Source organism: Rhea pennata, chromosome 4 (genome assembly GCF_028389875.1).
Source record: "Rhea pennata isolate bPtePen1 chromosome 4, bPtePen1.pri, whole genome shotgun sequence".
NCBI lineage: Eukaryota > Metazoa > Chordata > Aves > Rheiformes > Rheidae > Rhea > Rhea pennata.
The window spans coordinates 35,676,362-35,692,618 of record NC_084666.1 but is presented as its reverse complement, the minus strand read 5'-3'; the positions used below and the strand labels follow the sequence as shown (position 1 = coordinate 35,692,618).

The following is a 16,257-nucleotide window of genomic DNA, read 5'->3' as shown; positions in this document are numbered from 1 at the left end:
ATGCTCTGAATGTGCTAAAATTATGCCGCATCTGACTGCTGAGTACAATACAAGCACATTTCATTTATTTTAAGTAACAATAAGATTCATGTGGGAATGTTTTATACAACAGGTATATAACCAAGCCTTAGCTAATTTCTAGGAATTTATGACTTTCTAAATTATTTAGGCCACAAGCTAACAAGCAGCATCCGTATTTAGCTTTCATGTTAACACCTAAAACAAGGTACAGGAATTAGATCTCTGTGGTGTAATTCAGTTGAAAATTACTTGTTTGTAAGCTCTTCACTTTTTTTTTGGGGGGGGGGGCTACAAAGAAGACTTCTTGTTTCTAAATATTTACAGCTATCAGTATATACTTGCTGCATGTTGCAGCACAGAATTAAATGATAGGCAAAAGATCAGAAATTTTTATATATAACAACTGCAGAATGATAGCTCTCCTTGCTGAAATATCTGTGAAAATTGCCCTTGTGAGATCTCAGGCTTACTACGCAGAAACAGAATGCATTTCTTTCTGAGGTTTAAATATATTTCTGTTGAATCTGTTGTTCAGCAAATATTGTTTACTAGTCATTGCTAACATAATTTAATCAAGACCTATGATTCACAATAGCCACGCATCAGAAAAAATGACAGAATAATTCCAAGTAGCTCCTTTTGATGTAAATAATCAAACAATTGTTCTGCCCGTATCTTAAACACTTACAGAACAAGAATGCAGTATTCAGGGATCTCAGGCTACTCAAATTGTTCAAAATTATCTCTAATTGTAGGGGAGAAATTGTATGTCCCATATGTTGTTCTCCTTGTGAGTTAATGGCTCTAAGACAGTTTTGCTTCTTCCCACATTAAACATGACTTATCTGAATCCATTGACAATCTGCTGTTTAGCTGTGAGTGCTTGATAAAAGAGTGATACAGTCATAACAAGTAGCAAATTATGAATGTGGAACCACTAATTACAGAACCCCTTGCAATTAAGCATCCAAGTAAATTAGGCAGGGAGATGTTAACAACATGCAAGGTCAAGGATAACTCAATTAAAGAGGAGATAATTTTCTCAAGTGGGAATGTCGCATTTTTGTCAAGAAATAGTGTCAGTATGTGTGTGTGGTGGGGGCAGGGGGTGATACTCCACCATTTGTCACATGGTAAAAACCTGTTCTTAATTTTCAGTCAATGGTTCTTCTGCTTCATAGCCAACGGCAGTATATCTTTGAATACGATTTGTTGGATCGGCTTTCTGCTGTCACTATGCCTAGTGTTGCTCGTCATACCATGCAGACTATTCGCTCCATCGGCTATTACCGGAATATCTACAACCCCCCTGAAAGTAATGCTTCGGTTATAATGGACTACAATGAAGAAGGACAGCTCCTTCAAACTGCTTTCCTGGGGACGAGCCGAAGAGTATTATTCAAGTACAGACGGCAGACCAGGCTCTCAGAAATTTTATATGATAGTACAAGAGTTAGTTTTACTTATGATGAGACAGCGGGAGTCCTGAAAACAGTAAACCTCCAAAGTGATGGTTTTATCTGCACCATTAGATACAGGCAGATTGGCCCACTGATTGACAGACAGATTTTCCGCTTCAGTGAGGATGGGATGGTAAATGCCCGATTTGACTACAGCTATGACAATAGCTTCAGAGTGACTAGCATGCAAGGTGTCATCAATGAAACCCCATTGCCTATTGATCTGTACCAGTTTGATGATATCTCTGGTAAAGTTGAACAGTTTGGAAAATTTGGAGTTATATATTATGATATTAACCAGATCATTTCTACAGCTGTAATGACTTACACAAAACACTTTGATGCACATGGCCGCATCAAGGAAATTCAGTATGAAATATTTAGGTCATTAATGTATTGGATTACAATTCAGTATGATAACATGGGACGAGTGACAAAAAGAGAAATTAAGATTGGGCCATTTGCCAACACCACAAAGTATGCTTATGAATATGATGTAGATGGTCAACTCCAGACAGTTTATCTAAATGAAAAAATAATGTGGCGATACAACTATGACCTGAATGGCAACCTCCATCTACTTAACCCCAGTAACAGCGCCCGTTTGACGCCACTCCGCTATGACCTGAGAGACAGAATAACTCGACTAGGTGATGTTCAATATCGATTAGATGAAGATGGATTCCTGCGTCAGAGGGGTACGGAAATCTTTGAGTACAGTTCAAAGGGCCTTCTCACTAGAGTTTATAGCAAAGGCAGTGGGTGGACAGTGATTTACCGTTATGATGGACTTGGACGACGAGTTTCCAGTAAAACTAGCCTTGGACAGCATCTCCAGTTTTTTTATGCAGACCTCACTTATCCAACCAGGATAACTCATGTATACAACCACTCAAGTTCTGAAATCACATCTCTCTATTATGACCTGCAAGGACATCTTTTTGCCATGGAAATTAGCAGTGGAGATGAGTTTTACATTGCATCTGACAATACAGGGACACCACTGGCTGTTTTTAGTAGCAATGGTCTCTTGCTTAAGCAAATTCAATACACTGCTTACGGAGAGATCTACTTTGACTCTAACCTTGACTTTCAGCTGATTATAGGCTTCCATGGAGGCTTGTATGACCCACTGACTAAGTTAGTCCACTTTGGAGAAAGAGATTATGATATAATGGCAGGCCGATGGACAACACCTGATATTGAAATCTGGAGAAGAATTGGGAATGATCCAGCTCCTTTTAATTTGTACATGTTTAGAAATAACAACCCAGCCAGTAAGATACATGATGTGAAGGACTATATCACAGGTAAATGAAGGTTACTTAAATTGCAAGACTGTTCCCACTTGCTCTAAATCTGTCTTTCTGTGATCTCATAACCTGGACTCTGATCATGTGAGTTAGTTACAGGCTAAGAATACTGTCTGGGAACAGTTAGTGGAGAAACTCTCAGGGAAGATTATTCTTCAGGAAAGTACTTGGCATTTTGGAACAGCAACAAAGTGATTTTAACCTGGGGATGCTGGACTTACAGATTACCGATTTAGACTGGAATTCACAATTTTGGAGGGGTATCTAAATATATCATTTGGAAAAATTCCTTATGAGGAAGCATTTGGCACCTAACAGTCAAATTAACCACAGTAAACATGCTGATCAGAAATGGTAAAATAGTAAATGGGGGATCTTGAAAATAAAAGGTGTGTCAAAATTGCCTGTAGCTTTAGTCATTGATTTAGGTACCAGTATGAGATTGAAAGCCACAGCCCATATTTAGCTTTTTCGTTTAGGTAACTGTACTAGGAGATCTGCTCATATGTCTACATTGCCCTCATGGTGCTCTAATATTAGACCATTGACCCCAAAAGATAATTCAGAGCATCTTGAGAAAGGAAAGAGGCGTCCTGTGTTCTCTTTGGAATGTTGTTATGCATCCAGGTGTTTTTATAATGAAAAAAATAGGCTCCTAGAGCAAGCACAAGAGTAAAAACTTCTCAGGACCACTCATGAGAACTTCCTTACCTTTCGATTAGAGTCAGGCTTCTTCATGGATCTGGGCTGCTGTGCAGTAAAGACTGCATCTTCTCAGCTCAAAAAGACCAAACACAGAAAAAAATGAGAGTGTAAGGTAGTAAGGGCAGGAGGGGGCTTTCTGTGGTGCAAGTTAGCTCAGTAACAGGGCAGAAAATATTCACTGGAAGTTGACTGATACTTGCCAGGATAAGTTTTTGCAAGGTTGCTAAGGCAAACTAGCTGAGAGAGAGGCGCACAAAGTCAGGAGCAGGGAAGGAGGAACAGAATATAGGAAAAGGATTAAGAATTTCTTTTGGCAATAAAAAGCTGCTAAGGTGCCACTTGGATATAACTGAGTTGTTCGGGAACCTGTATGCTTTTGTTGATCTAAAATTAGCAATATACATTGTTTTCCACTAATCTAAATACAGAAAAGTCTGACTGAACATCAGCAGAAGTTCTTGAAAAAGGCATGGTTGAATCAGATAAACTTGAATTCCTATATTTGAATAGGTGCAAATAATCTGAACTTTTTTACATAGACAGTGCCAGACTATAGGAGGGGCTCAGCTCCACTTAGAAATGAGTTGTGAGACTGTCCCTCAGAGAAGCATATTGGGAATCAAGTGAGTTTGCATTAATTTAACACACAGCACCTTTTAACAGAGTTGCTAACAGGCTTCCTGGGAATAAGGCTGACAGCAGACCCTTGAATCTGCCCTCTCCTAGCAGCATGTGCTCTAGGGGATATAGTTGCAATCAGATTCTTTGTGACAATGAAGATGATATAGTCAGTTCAAAAATTACCCTTAAAATACAGTTCTAGCTCTTAACACCTTTGATATATAGAATATGTAGACCCAGACTGCTTATATAACACTAGTGCTACAATGACTAATTTAGCTAGAGGGCAATTTTAGATCCAGAGTTTAATGAGGCTTATCATTTATCTGGAAAGGTTAGAAACTATTTTAAAATAAGTATTTTTTTTATTCTTTTAACATTTGGAAAAACTTCATTCCTTCTTCCACATACTTGTGCTTTTCTTAAATGGAAATTACTGGACTTGATAAAAAGTACTCTGCCAAATTCTGCTAAGCTTTATATATGTGAAGATAGGCTAGAAAGACAGAAAACTAGTAAGGAAGAGCACTCATTCCGGCCCAATAATCTTTAGTTAGCTGGTAATTCTTGAGGTTTTTTTAACAGAACATAAAATATATCATAAATAATGTTATTTAATACTAATATAGTATCATATCTGTCTACTTACTGACACCACTGTAATACATTTTTATTAGTTTTTAATTTCATCAGTGTAGCTTCATCCTGAAGAGGGGGGCTTTCTCTTGAATCAATAAAAATGTCTGCCAAATCATATAAAAGGTAATTGTCTGTATAGGTATTATTTCAGGTGTAGTTTGAAGAGATTACAGTAACAGAAATGTAACAAAGGACAGAGTGTGCTCTGCAGTACTTTGTTTTAAGGTACTGATGATGAAATACGGACAAAGAGAGAGTTCAGCCTGACCATGAAATCCTAATTAGATTAGGCTGTATAAGGGAGAAATCTCATTTCAGTTGCGCTCGTGTATTTGTTCTGGAAGTCACTGAGGCCTTTAAAATTGCTGAGCCTCACAATGCCTTTCAAAAGATCCTAATGCAACTCTTTCACGGAATAGTGCTTAGACTCTGGTTACTACATAGGTGGGCTATTCTAGCAGTAGGACAAATCTAAACCCATACAGATCAAAAGGAAGACTGTTGAATAATTTTAATGATATGGAAGAAAAACAACTATGCAAAAAGTTATTTCATGTAAAGACGGTAAAAATTAGTTGCAAAATACAGAATAAAACTAATATTTTTTCTTCTTCTTGTATAATTTTCTTTCAGACGTTAATAGCTGGCTCGTGACATTTGGCTTCCACCTGCACAACGCCATTCCTGGTTTCCCTGTTCCCAAATTTGATTTAACAGAACCTTCTTATGAACTTGTGAAGAGCCAGCAATGGGAGGATATACCAGTAAGAAACAAAACTAAATACACAAAACAAACAATATAGTGTTCCTCTGTACTCATAAATTAATAGGCAAGATAATTCTGAGTGTACTTGCTAAGTTTAATCTGAACAGTGCTTTTCAAACCTCTAAATTTTATCTATTTTAAAAGTTATTTAGGAAATTACAGATGGTGTTTTTCTTATGAATTTACTAAGTTAGGTGCAATTTTAAACAAACATTTTGTTTGCTTTCAGCAATAGCAGTGCAGAAAGACAATGATCAATGAAAAGAACTTTAAGACCCTTTTAAGATATCTAAGTTTCCTGGCAGAAACTACAGAGATTGGATTTATACTAACACTCTGCCTGAAGGCAGAAAGTGAACATTGTAATAAAAAATAGACTGTGAAATAAACAGAGGAACAGGTGATATAAATTATGCATACCAGGCACCACTACAGTTTTACTTCTCTTTAATATTAACCATGTTTTATATGTAAAGATAAAATATTGAAAATGAAATTACCTGAGGTGAAACCCATTACATTACACAAAACCAGATAAAACCAGAACTCCAAGTGCTTATGAAGTTCTTTGGGCAGGAAAAAAAAAAGAATCAACTGATATCCAGAAAGCCTGCTATGGTTTTTAATGATAGAAGAAATAAATGTAAAGATTAAAATCCAAAACTACTGTTTAAGAAAATGCTGTTTACAAATCCAGCTTATTCAGAGGTCTACACCATCTAAAATCCCAGAATTCTCAGTTAAGAAATGTTAAGAGACAGTTAAATGGGTAATCCCATCATGAGTCATAAACAGATCTTGTTTTAAAAGAAAGAAGATAGAGAACTTTGCAAGATGGAAAGAAGATATGATCTTGAACCTTACAACTTAATTTAGACAAAAAAAAAAATCATTCAAAGGGTAGAACAGAAGGAAACATACAGAAAAGAACTCTGCATACGTGAAGTGACTCACTATATACATATATATTTTAACAGCCATGAGTAGAGTAACAGGGAAAAAGACCTTAGAGCACAGCATGAGAACAGTGTCTTCCCTGAACAGCAGAAGCAACAAAGAGCACTGAAAGCGGCTGGGCAGGATGGCAGTAATGGGATAAGACCTGTCATCTTCAACAGTGTGAAGAACTATCAGAGGTTGTTTATTTAGTTCTCAAAGGCTAGAGAACACAATTACCAATAAAACAACAAATAGCAGCACACCAGCAAGAGACCCAGTCTAGTCAGAGATGAGAACAGACAGGTAGTTGTCAAAAACTTCCTTCAAGTAAAGAGCTTAACAACAGTGAGGAATGCCAGGGCATGTGACATAACAGAGGACAAGAGAAAAGGGGAGAGAAAAAAAAAGATTGCAAATTTGCAGGTAGGAAGAGGCTGTAGGTATGATACACTGTTGAACAAGCAAATACAAACAACCAGCAACCAGGAGTAAACACACAAACCACTTAGCATTTTGAAGCATTCTGGAATAAGTGAGCTTTGCAGAGTGCTAAGGTTTTGCTTCAGAGCTCTGAGAATGCATGTTAAAAATAAACAAACTTTGTCATTATAGAGTTGCTATAATATCTTGCTGCTCTCACTGAGGAGTGTGCTGTCTAGAGTATATTTTATGCTCAGTAGCCTTCATGTAGGAGTTACAGCAGCTGAAATCCATACTTACTAGCAAGTATGGAGAGAGAGGAATGCCCCACATTTGAGAAGTGAGAGCCCAAGTCAGTTTGTAATTCCCTCAGGAGCTGTTCTCTCTGATTAGTAGCAAGGCTGAATTAAGATTGTAGGAGTTGGTTAGTGATTCCTGCTTGGTCTCCCACCAGAAATTTGGGAAGACAGAGCAGACCGTTGCCTCCTTTGTCAGCAATGCATCAAATGGGTTAAAAAGTATTTTACTGAAAGAGGGGGAAGGGTCAATTGGAAGATAAACTCAGTAATCTATAATAACTAACTACTCCTTTTCAAAAACGCAGCCAAAGCTATTTAAATCTTCCTCTCTGTTTCCTGCTGAGACAACTGCTAGGGCAGCTGCCTGCTCCCCAGCTCCATCAATACTACTCTCTATCTCCTTCACAGCTTGTAGTTGCCAAGACCCAAGACTTGACAGATAGGACGTGCCTATTCTGCACAGTTGTAAAGGCTCATCTGAGCTACAACTGACCCATAACACGAGCTGCTCGCTGTCTAGCCGTGCCAGCTAACCACTCCTGCTCACTGCTCCCGCTGTCGTAGCTGCCGTGACTGACCACAGCACGTCTGCCATAGGGTCTTGTTGTCTAGCTGTCCTCCATCTTTACCAAGAGTGCGTGGCGCATACAGGGCTACACATAGCTCTTCATACTCAAGGAAACATTTCTCCAGATTCTCCTAGCCTAGCTTTTCAGTCTAGTACTTCTGCACCTCACCACACTTAGGCAGAGCTGATCCCCCCCCCCACACCCTTGTACATAATATATTGGAACTGTAGTTTCCTCCCCTCCCTAACAGTTCTCCAGAGACAAGCTGGTCATCTCTTTTATGCCTCAGCCACCACACTGATACTTGGATGGCCTCCACTATAGCAAGTGAAATGAAAGGTCACACAACTGAATTGGCTGTAGCTTTTTCACAAATCCACTTGTATTAATAGCTTCTGTAATTATTTGCAAGAAAGGGCATCATTCCCCAATATGCCACTTTTCTGCCCTGTAGGGTGGTTTTTTTTTTTTGTTTTTTTTGTTTTGTTTTGTTTTTTTTTTTTGTTTTTTTTTTAAAAACTTCTTTCACTGTAAAGATTATCATCATGGTTCGATTCCTCCCCTTCCTTTACCACCATTAGGTGACAGCCTCCCTGCAGTTTTGTCTCAAGAGTGCAGCTACCCAAGAGACCCTGTGGTCTAACATGGCAGGGAGGTGGGGAGAGAAGACTTACTCTTTTTTTTTTTTTAAATTGAGCGTAACGACCTGCAAAAGGCTCAGTTTAGATGGAACCATGATAGACAGTTACTGCTTCTACAGGCATCATGCAACATTTTTGTAAGCCTACATGCAAATATAAGCCTATGACAGAGTAATGCTTTGCACGTTTTATCTTTTCACATCTGACTCACCTGCAAGGAAGTGATTGGGTCATGTCTGTACAGGATGAAAACAGTATAATCAACCTGTTACTGTCACCAATTTGCAAAAGAACGAGTTCTTCCTATGGCAAGGCAGGTATTATAGCAGCCAGTGTAGAGCACTGAAGTTGGATTCTCTTTTATTCTAATCTCTGCTTTCCTAAAAGCTTCCTGTGGTGTGTTTCTCCATCTGAGAAGCAGGAATCACAATCAAACAGGGTCAAAGGATGAAATAGTACTGCAGTAAGCTAGTTCTTCCCATATTAAGCATTAGTATCACAAAGACCTGGCCTGTGTAACCCACTAAGTAGCTGCTGGAGTTCCACAGTGTGTGGGGGTAGGGGGTGCATGTTCTCAGGGAGACAGGGAGAGGGGAAAAAAAAAAAAAAGAAAAAACAAAAACAAAAAAAACCACACTGAACATCATTATCAAACAACATAGTCTTGTAATGCAGCAGAACAAGCAGTATGTAGATTTAATTAACTCCCTGGCACTGTCAGTTGTGGAATATCCTGTTGTCAGCCATGGGCAGCATACCAAGAAAGCCTGGCTGCTTGGCATCTAGAGGAGCGGCTACAGATGGTTGGTAAAACTTCTGTCTGTTCTTGTTTACAGCCAATTTCTGGAGTGCAACAACAAGTGGCGAGACAAGCAAAGGCTTTCCTTTCCCTGGGAAAGATGGCAGAAGTACAGGTCAGCAGACGGAAATCCAGTGGAGCAAAGTCATGGCTGTGGTTCGCTACAGTGAAGTCTCTGATCGGGAAAGGGGTTATGCTTGCTGTCAATCTAGGCAAAGTGCAAACGAATGTGCTCAACATTGCAAACGAGGACTGCATAAAAGTGGCAGCTGTTCTGAACAACGCCTACTACCTAGAAAACTTGCATTTCACCATTGAGGGAAAAGACACTCACTATTTTATCAAGACCACTTCCCCCGAAAGTGACCTTGGGACCTTGAGGCTGACGAGCGGCCGGAAGTCCCTGGAGAATGGCATCAACGTCACCGTTTCCCAGTCCACAACGGTGGTAAACGGCAGGACTCGTAGGTTCGCTGACGTTGAAATGCAGTACGGTGCCCTGGCGCTTCACGTGCGCTACGGCATGACGCTTGATGAGGAGAAGGCTCGCATACTGGAGCAGGCTCGGCAGAGAGCTCTTTCCAGCGCCTGGGCCAGAGAACAGCAGAGAGTAAGAGATGGAGAAGAAGGTGCCAGGCTGTGGACAGAAGGCGAAAAGAGGCAGCTGCTAAGTGCTGGAAAGGTACAAGGATATGATGGGTACTATGTACTCTCTGTGGAGCAATATCCAGAATTAGCAGACAGTGCTAACAATATACAGTTCCTCAGACAAAGTGAGATAGGCAAGAGGTAACACACTGGCTTAGCTCAGGCTGCCAAAGAGACTGTGTACCAGTGTCTTCCGAAAAGGAGACCAAACTGTTTTGCTGCATTACTACTTGAGCCTAAGCTTACATCTTTGCTCAGATTTTTTTCTGTAGCACAATCTGAACAGACTCTGTACTGGAAAAAAAGAGCGCCTTCCAGGAGAATGATACTGCTAATGACAAAACTTTTTTTTTTTTCTCAATGACCTTAAAGGTGATCTGCTTTAAAGAATATGTTTACATATGCATATCGCTGCACTCAAGTTGGACTGAAAAGTATTAAAAAGAAGAAAAGAAAAGAAAAAAAGGCCTAAAGATTTTTCAACAGGCTGTTTCTTTGAGGCACTGTATTTAATTAAGATACAGACACATACAGTGTTTCCAAATATTACTGAATTGTTGACCTTTGCTTACAGAACTAGTCTCTCTCTTTCTCTCTCTCTCTCTCTTCCCCCCTCCCCCCCGCATAGGATGTGATATATATCTGTTAATTTTAAAACATGGGGCAAAAATTACTGTTTATAGACAACCCAACGGCTTTAAACTGTGCTGCTTTCTAAAAGGACATTGGCACAAGTGACTTATGCTACCATGGGAAGTTAATAATGGATTTTACAGTGCTAACATGGTTTGCCTTGGGGGGAAGAATGGCAGTAGAATCCTTATTATAGATAAGCAAAGGAAACCCTGATTTTTTTTGTAAATTATGTGAGACAAGTTGTTTATGGATTTTTATATGAATTACAATTTACTGTACATCAAATATTAGTCTCAGAGGAGTTAATTTATCTAAAGTGTTTAAAAAGTTTATACTTAAAAATAAAATGATAAAAATGTGTGCTGTGTGTGATTTTTTTAAAGAAAAAGGAATTGCACCTTTTATGTTATAGCTGTACAGTATAAAGGATTATATTGTAGAGATATAACAGTGATGACTAATGTCCAAAAGTGTTAATATTTTTGTATTAGGTTTAAAGCTGTGCATCTATCACTCTGCTGATAGGATGGAACACGCCAAAGTGGCTGGCTAAATCCAACTGCAGCTCCCTCCCCTCTTGTACCTCTCCTGTCACCCAGGCCAGTGCCACTTCATCAGTCATTGTTAGAAGGCACAGTAACCAAATAAGTCTCATTTATTATGATGGAAGACTTTAATAGGTTGGGTTTTCCTTGTCTTTTTCCAGCCCTGATGTAATAATAAATAGACATTTATTCATACCAAGTGGGGTTTCTGTTGTTTTCTTAGGAGCTCTGTTTCACAATGGGGAGAATAGTGTTGCAGGTGCTTGTTATGTAGAAGAAGAAGAAGAAACGATGTAGTTTCATCCAGTTATGTCAACTTTGTCTTCTGTATAATACAACTCTTTTAGATGTTATGACTCCATACAAAGGAAGCGTCCCTCTGACTTGATGCTACATAATGGCAGGCAGCTGTAGGTGCATTTCCTGGTCTTCAGCTAGCAGATCAAATCCCACTACTGTGAAGATTGACCATGGGGATAGAGAGGAAGGTCTAATCCTAGTGCCTAGTCTGCATCGCAACACCACTGCATAGATTTGGCATGCTCTGCTCCAAGGCCCAGTATATCTTCTTATTTGTTCCAGGACAGAACTGAAGCGTGCAGCTGGTTCCTTATAGGAAGCCTGTGATGGCATCCAAGGCATCTGTTTTACTTCTTGGCTGAAACCATTCTCAGAGCTTTACTCTCATGAGCACTAAATTCAGCCACAAAAATAATATTTTTAAGATGAGACAAAATTGGGGTTTTTTGATGTTCATTTAAATATACACAGTATTTCTATCCATGTATTATAATGACAAAACATAGTAAGTGAACGTGTCTTAACTATGAATGGTTCAAGTGGATGTAATAAAAATAGTTTTCTAACTAACTGCTTTGTATTCTGAGATTCTATGGTATTACATACTCTAAATTGCACATTAAGACTGTTTGATAAACAGATTTGAATTTCTCCCAGCCAAGTTGCTACCGAATTTACAGTATCAGTGCTATTACTGTATGTGTGTATTGGGTAGAACATTCAGAATTAAATACACATATAATGAATGCTAATCATCTATTAGAATGAAAGCACAGATTAGTTGTTAGTATTTTTACCCTTGAAGTCTTGAGGGCCCTAAATTTAGAGAGGACGATATGTCAGACCCCAGAGGCGTGTCATTGATCTACGTATTTTTTTGAAATGTAAAATGCTAGGTGTTTGCAGTTCTGTTGGGTGGCTCTTCCACAGCACTGTATTTAGCATGCTGTAAGTGCTCTCTGTTGAAATAGGCTCATATTCTAAATTATGTCAAATGTTTCTGTTCTGTTTGAATATGAAAAGCTTGTATAACATGTCAACAATGAAATATATCTTCTACTTGACGTGTACCAGTTCCTTCTCCTTTGTTCTGGCACCAATAAACAACAAATTATAGTATCTGTTGGTGATCATTTTAGATAAAGTCAAATCAAGCCAATTAGTGGCCTTGTTAATAGTTATAATGAGCCTATTTCTTGCTAAAAAAGACTTGTGATCTGGACATGCTCCTGCAGGAAATAGTGACCTTGGGGAATATGTAAACAGAAGATCTTTTTAAAGAAAAAAAAATGTATAATTAAAAGCAGCATATTACAAAAAAAAAGAAAAAAAAGGAGGCGATTCCAAGTATTTTAGGCAATGCCAGTCAGAATGCTATCCTGATATTTTGAGATGTATATTTCGTCTGATTTGTACTGTTCTTTTAATTTGCCTTCTTACCTTTATATGTGTCCTGAATTTTCCACAAATTGATAACTATAGATTGCATCTAGGCTTTCCAATAAAAGCCAACCCAATGTGTGTGTGTGTGTATGTGTGTTTATCTTTTTAAAAAAAAAAAAAAAAAATGTGTGTCAGACATTACAGCTGTGTTATTGCTTTTCTGGTTATACGGGAAGCAGCAAACTGATCCAGTTGCACCGGTATTGATTCATTTGCTTCACAGTTGGCAGTATCTTTTTCCCTCCCTGCTCTGTCCAATGGGTCAGGCTGCTAACTCAGCAAAGGGAATTACTCCAAGGAACTCTCAGGTGGCCTACTTTAGAGAAAACATTAAATACAACTTACAAAGCCAAATCTTCCATAGGTAAGGAAGAGCTAAACAACAACAACTCCACTTAGAACTGTTTTCTCTCATATCCTCCTAAGTAAAAATACAACAAAAAGTTTTTGTTTGTAAATAATTAGTTTGGCACTGGTACTTACATATACACATGGAAGAGATCCTTCAATCTGCATTTAGGCCTGCTTTGTACAAACTGCTGATTTCAGCACTACTGTATGTCAAGAGATTGCTATGATTTTAGTTGGATCAGGCAGGCTTCACCACACTTGCTTTATAGTGACAACCTCAAGTTGATAACAACATGTTGATCCAGCACGAATCGGGTCACTCTGCTTAGCTAACTGTGGCCTAATTTCGTTATTAAAAAAATACATACCAGTAAGAGAGCTTTGTATGTTCACACTTGGGAGGTGAGAGATTTGCATTTGACAAGAAAAAAAAAAATGCCAGTTACCACTGCCACTCTTCAGAGGCACTTTTAAGTGATGGCTGAATGATTGCAAAAGAAAAAAAAAACTGCATAAAATAACAGCTTACAATGATTGTCTAGGAGAGAATAGGCTGCATTTGCAGAGAATCTGGGATGACAAAATGTTTGAATTCTGTCTTTAACTGCCAAATTTAAAATTTGGTGAAATAAAACATAGTTTTGAATTTATATGCTGTTCTTTTCAAGACATAGCACTAAAAAAAAAAAGTCTTCTAAAAGGGTTACTACCTTTGTTTACTGTTAACGCCAGAATGGCAAACTACAGTTAGTTAGTTATATAAATGGCTGGTCTGAACACTTAAGAAAAAGAGGACAAACCTAATGTATAATTCTCTGAGGATACAAAATGCAAAGCAAAAAGACACTTAATAGAAACTGCTTCTAAGCAGCTTATTAGAAGCTGCTTATTTGACACTTACTTACTAGAAGCCACCAGAATTAAAAATAAGCCAAAGTAGAGAGCATCACACAGTATAAACTGAACAGCACAGACACAGATAGTCAAGTCATGTCCCTTATTGAAGCCATACCCAGCCCAACCAGACTGATCAGCTTCTCACAGCCAATTACTGCTAAGGACTAAATATGCAGTGCTTATAAAATTAAATTGATCTTTGACTGCATGCACAAGTTGCTGAAGGCTCTGTGATCAAAACAAGCCAAAAACAAAAACCAGTTCACTAATGGGGAGGTGCCAGGTCTTTTTCCCTAAGGAGAAAGGAACACATCGTCTGTAGCCATCATACTAAGTGAGCTTAAACCGTATACATATTTTTTTCCTCTGAAGGTTTTAGCTTTGAGGCAGAATGGCTGTAACCATATGAGCCACAACTTAAAAATATGAGTGCCTAGGCTAGCCTTACAGAAACTTAGAACACTAGTATTAATCAATGGCCCCCTCTTGTTTTCCCCCCCCTTATTCTAATAGTAATGTAAATGAAGGTGCCAGGGCTTAACGTAAATGCACAAAAGTTTGAAAAACAGTCAACTTCTGTTCATCTGTTGCAGAAAGATTATTTGTTGCAGGTCACTAAAAATGTCTTAGGCCTCTCAGGGCAAAAGACAGTGCAAAGGTTTGTTTCTTGTGCCACCTGCTAATCAGAAGATAAAAAGTATTGGGTATTGCACCTGGCACTGTGACAGGAAGGGAGGAAAAACAGCACACAGTCGGAAATTCAGGCATATTCTACCCTGCCTTAGTAGCAGCATGTGGCGGGGATGAAGGGGAAGGCGAGGGTGTCCTGGCATTAGTTGGTATAAAATGCAACAGTGAGAGTGCAGTCACACAGGTGACAGTAGCACGCAAATATTGGCATAAGATTTATCATCTTAACTGTACTAGGCTTTATGTATACGCCTTAAAAAAAATTACAGATACATACAATTGTGATCTGTGCAAGGATGAAATAAAGTGCATCCCCCCCAAAAAAGATTTTTTATATATATATATAGAGAGAGAGAGAGAGAGAGAGAGAGAAACACACATTTTTTTAATATATCTATCTATCTCTCTCTATATATATATGCATGCACACATTTTATATATATATAGATAGTGTGGGTGTATATTAAAAATAAACACACACACACACACACACACACACACACACACACACACACACACGCAGAGGCACAGAATATTGTTCCACACTATTCTAAACAAGGTAAAACAGCAAAACCACTCTTTTTTTAAAAAAAAAAGGTGAGTCTTATGTGTAATTATTTGAAAGGTGAAGCACAAGCATGGCAGCTCATTAGAGGAGTATAATGTTTTCACAGCCTTATTTTAGTGCCTCTAGTAGTTCTACAGACAGACTCTCTTACTGTTAATTACCATAACTTTCTAGGTAAAATGAGTAAACCTTTTAATTTACTAACTTAAAATTCTGTCATTGAGGAATATAAATTTCTAGAGATGCATACATTTTTTTTTCTCCCACTATAAACTGCGAGTCAAAACTCACAGCAATGTAATTATGCAGCTTGGAGTTAATGGTTCCCACAATGCTTTCTTAATAAAGTCTGTTGGGATTCAGGGGAGAGGGAAGATGTTCAGAAAGTGAACACTGCTGCAAGGCGACAACATGTTTCAGCTGGCTCTAGTTTCTCAATCACACTTAAGCTGTCTGAAGCAGCAGTGAGCCAGCCGTGCATAGGGGCCATGCAGGACACACTTAACCCAACACAACAAAATACTTCCACATTCCAAGCCCAGGAATAATTCTGAAGATGAAATGACAGGAACAGCTATCTAATGGAGCAATTAACCTTACATCAATCAAAAAAACAGTGCAGGGAAAGCTAGTAGGAGACCTGGGTGAAGACAAATTCCAATCTGAGAATAGCTATAGCCATGTTATCTGGTGCTAGAGAAAAATCCAGCCATTATTTGCTGACAAGAACTACTGGGTCAGGAGGGTTGCTGCAAGGTGGGCAGAATGCTGGTCACCCTTTTCAGCAACGATATTAAAAGAAACATATTTAAAAAAAAGAGAAAGAAAGAAAGAAAAAGGGGAAAAAAGTGATGTCAACAGTTGCAGATGACAAAAATTGATGAAGTGGCAAATAATGGTGAAGACAGGGCAGTCATACAGAACAATCTGGATCTCTCGCTAAAGTGAGCCCATTCAAACAAAATGCATTTTAATACAGGCAACTCG

General features: G+C 38.5%; 1 protein-coding gene across 7 annotated transcripts in view; it reads left to right on the top strand.

Annotated features, from left to right (window-relative positions):
- The window catches only part of TENM3 (teneurin transmembrane protein 3), a 319,443-nt gene extending 308,539 nt beyond the window's left edge, over window positions 1–10,904 (top strand). For all 7 annotated transcript variants that reach the window (XM_062575783.1, XM_062575781.1, XM_062575778.1 and 4 more), the window contains 3 exons: window positions 1,180–2,791; window positions 5,393–5,523; window positions 9,230–10,904. In XM_062575783.1, the coding sequence (XP_062431767.1) occupies window positions 1,180–2,791; window positions 5,393–5,523; window positions 9,230–9,985 (2,499 nt within the window). In that variant the 3' untranslated portion in view covers window positions 9,986–10,904. The remainder of the gene's footprint in view (window positions 1–1,179; window positions 2,792–5,392; window positions 5,524–9,229) is intronic.
- The last annotated feature ends 5,353 nt before the right edge of the window (window positions 10,905–16,257 follow it).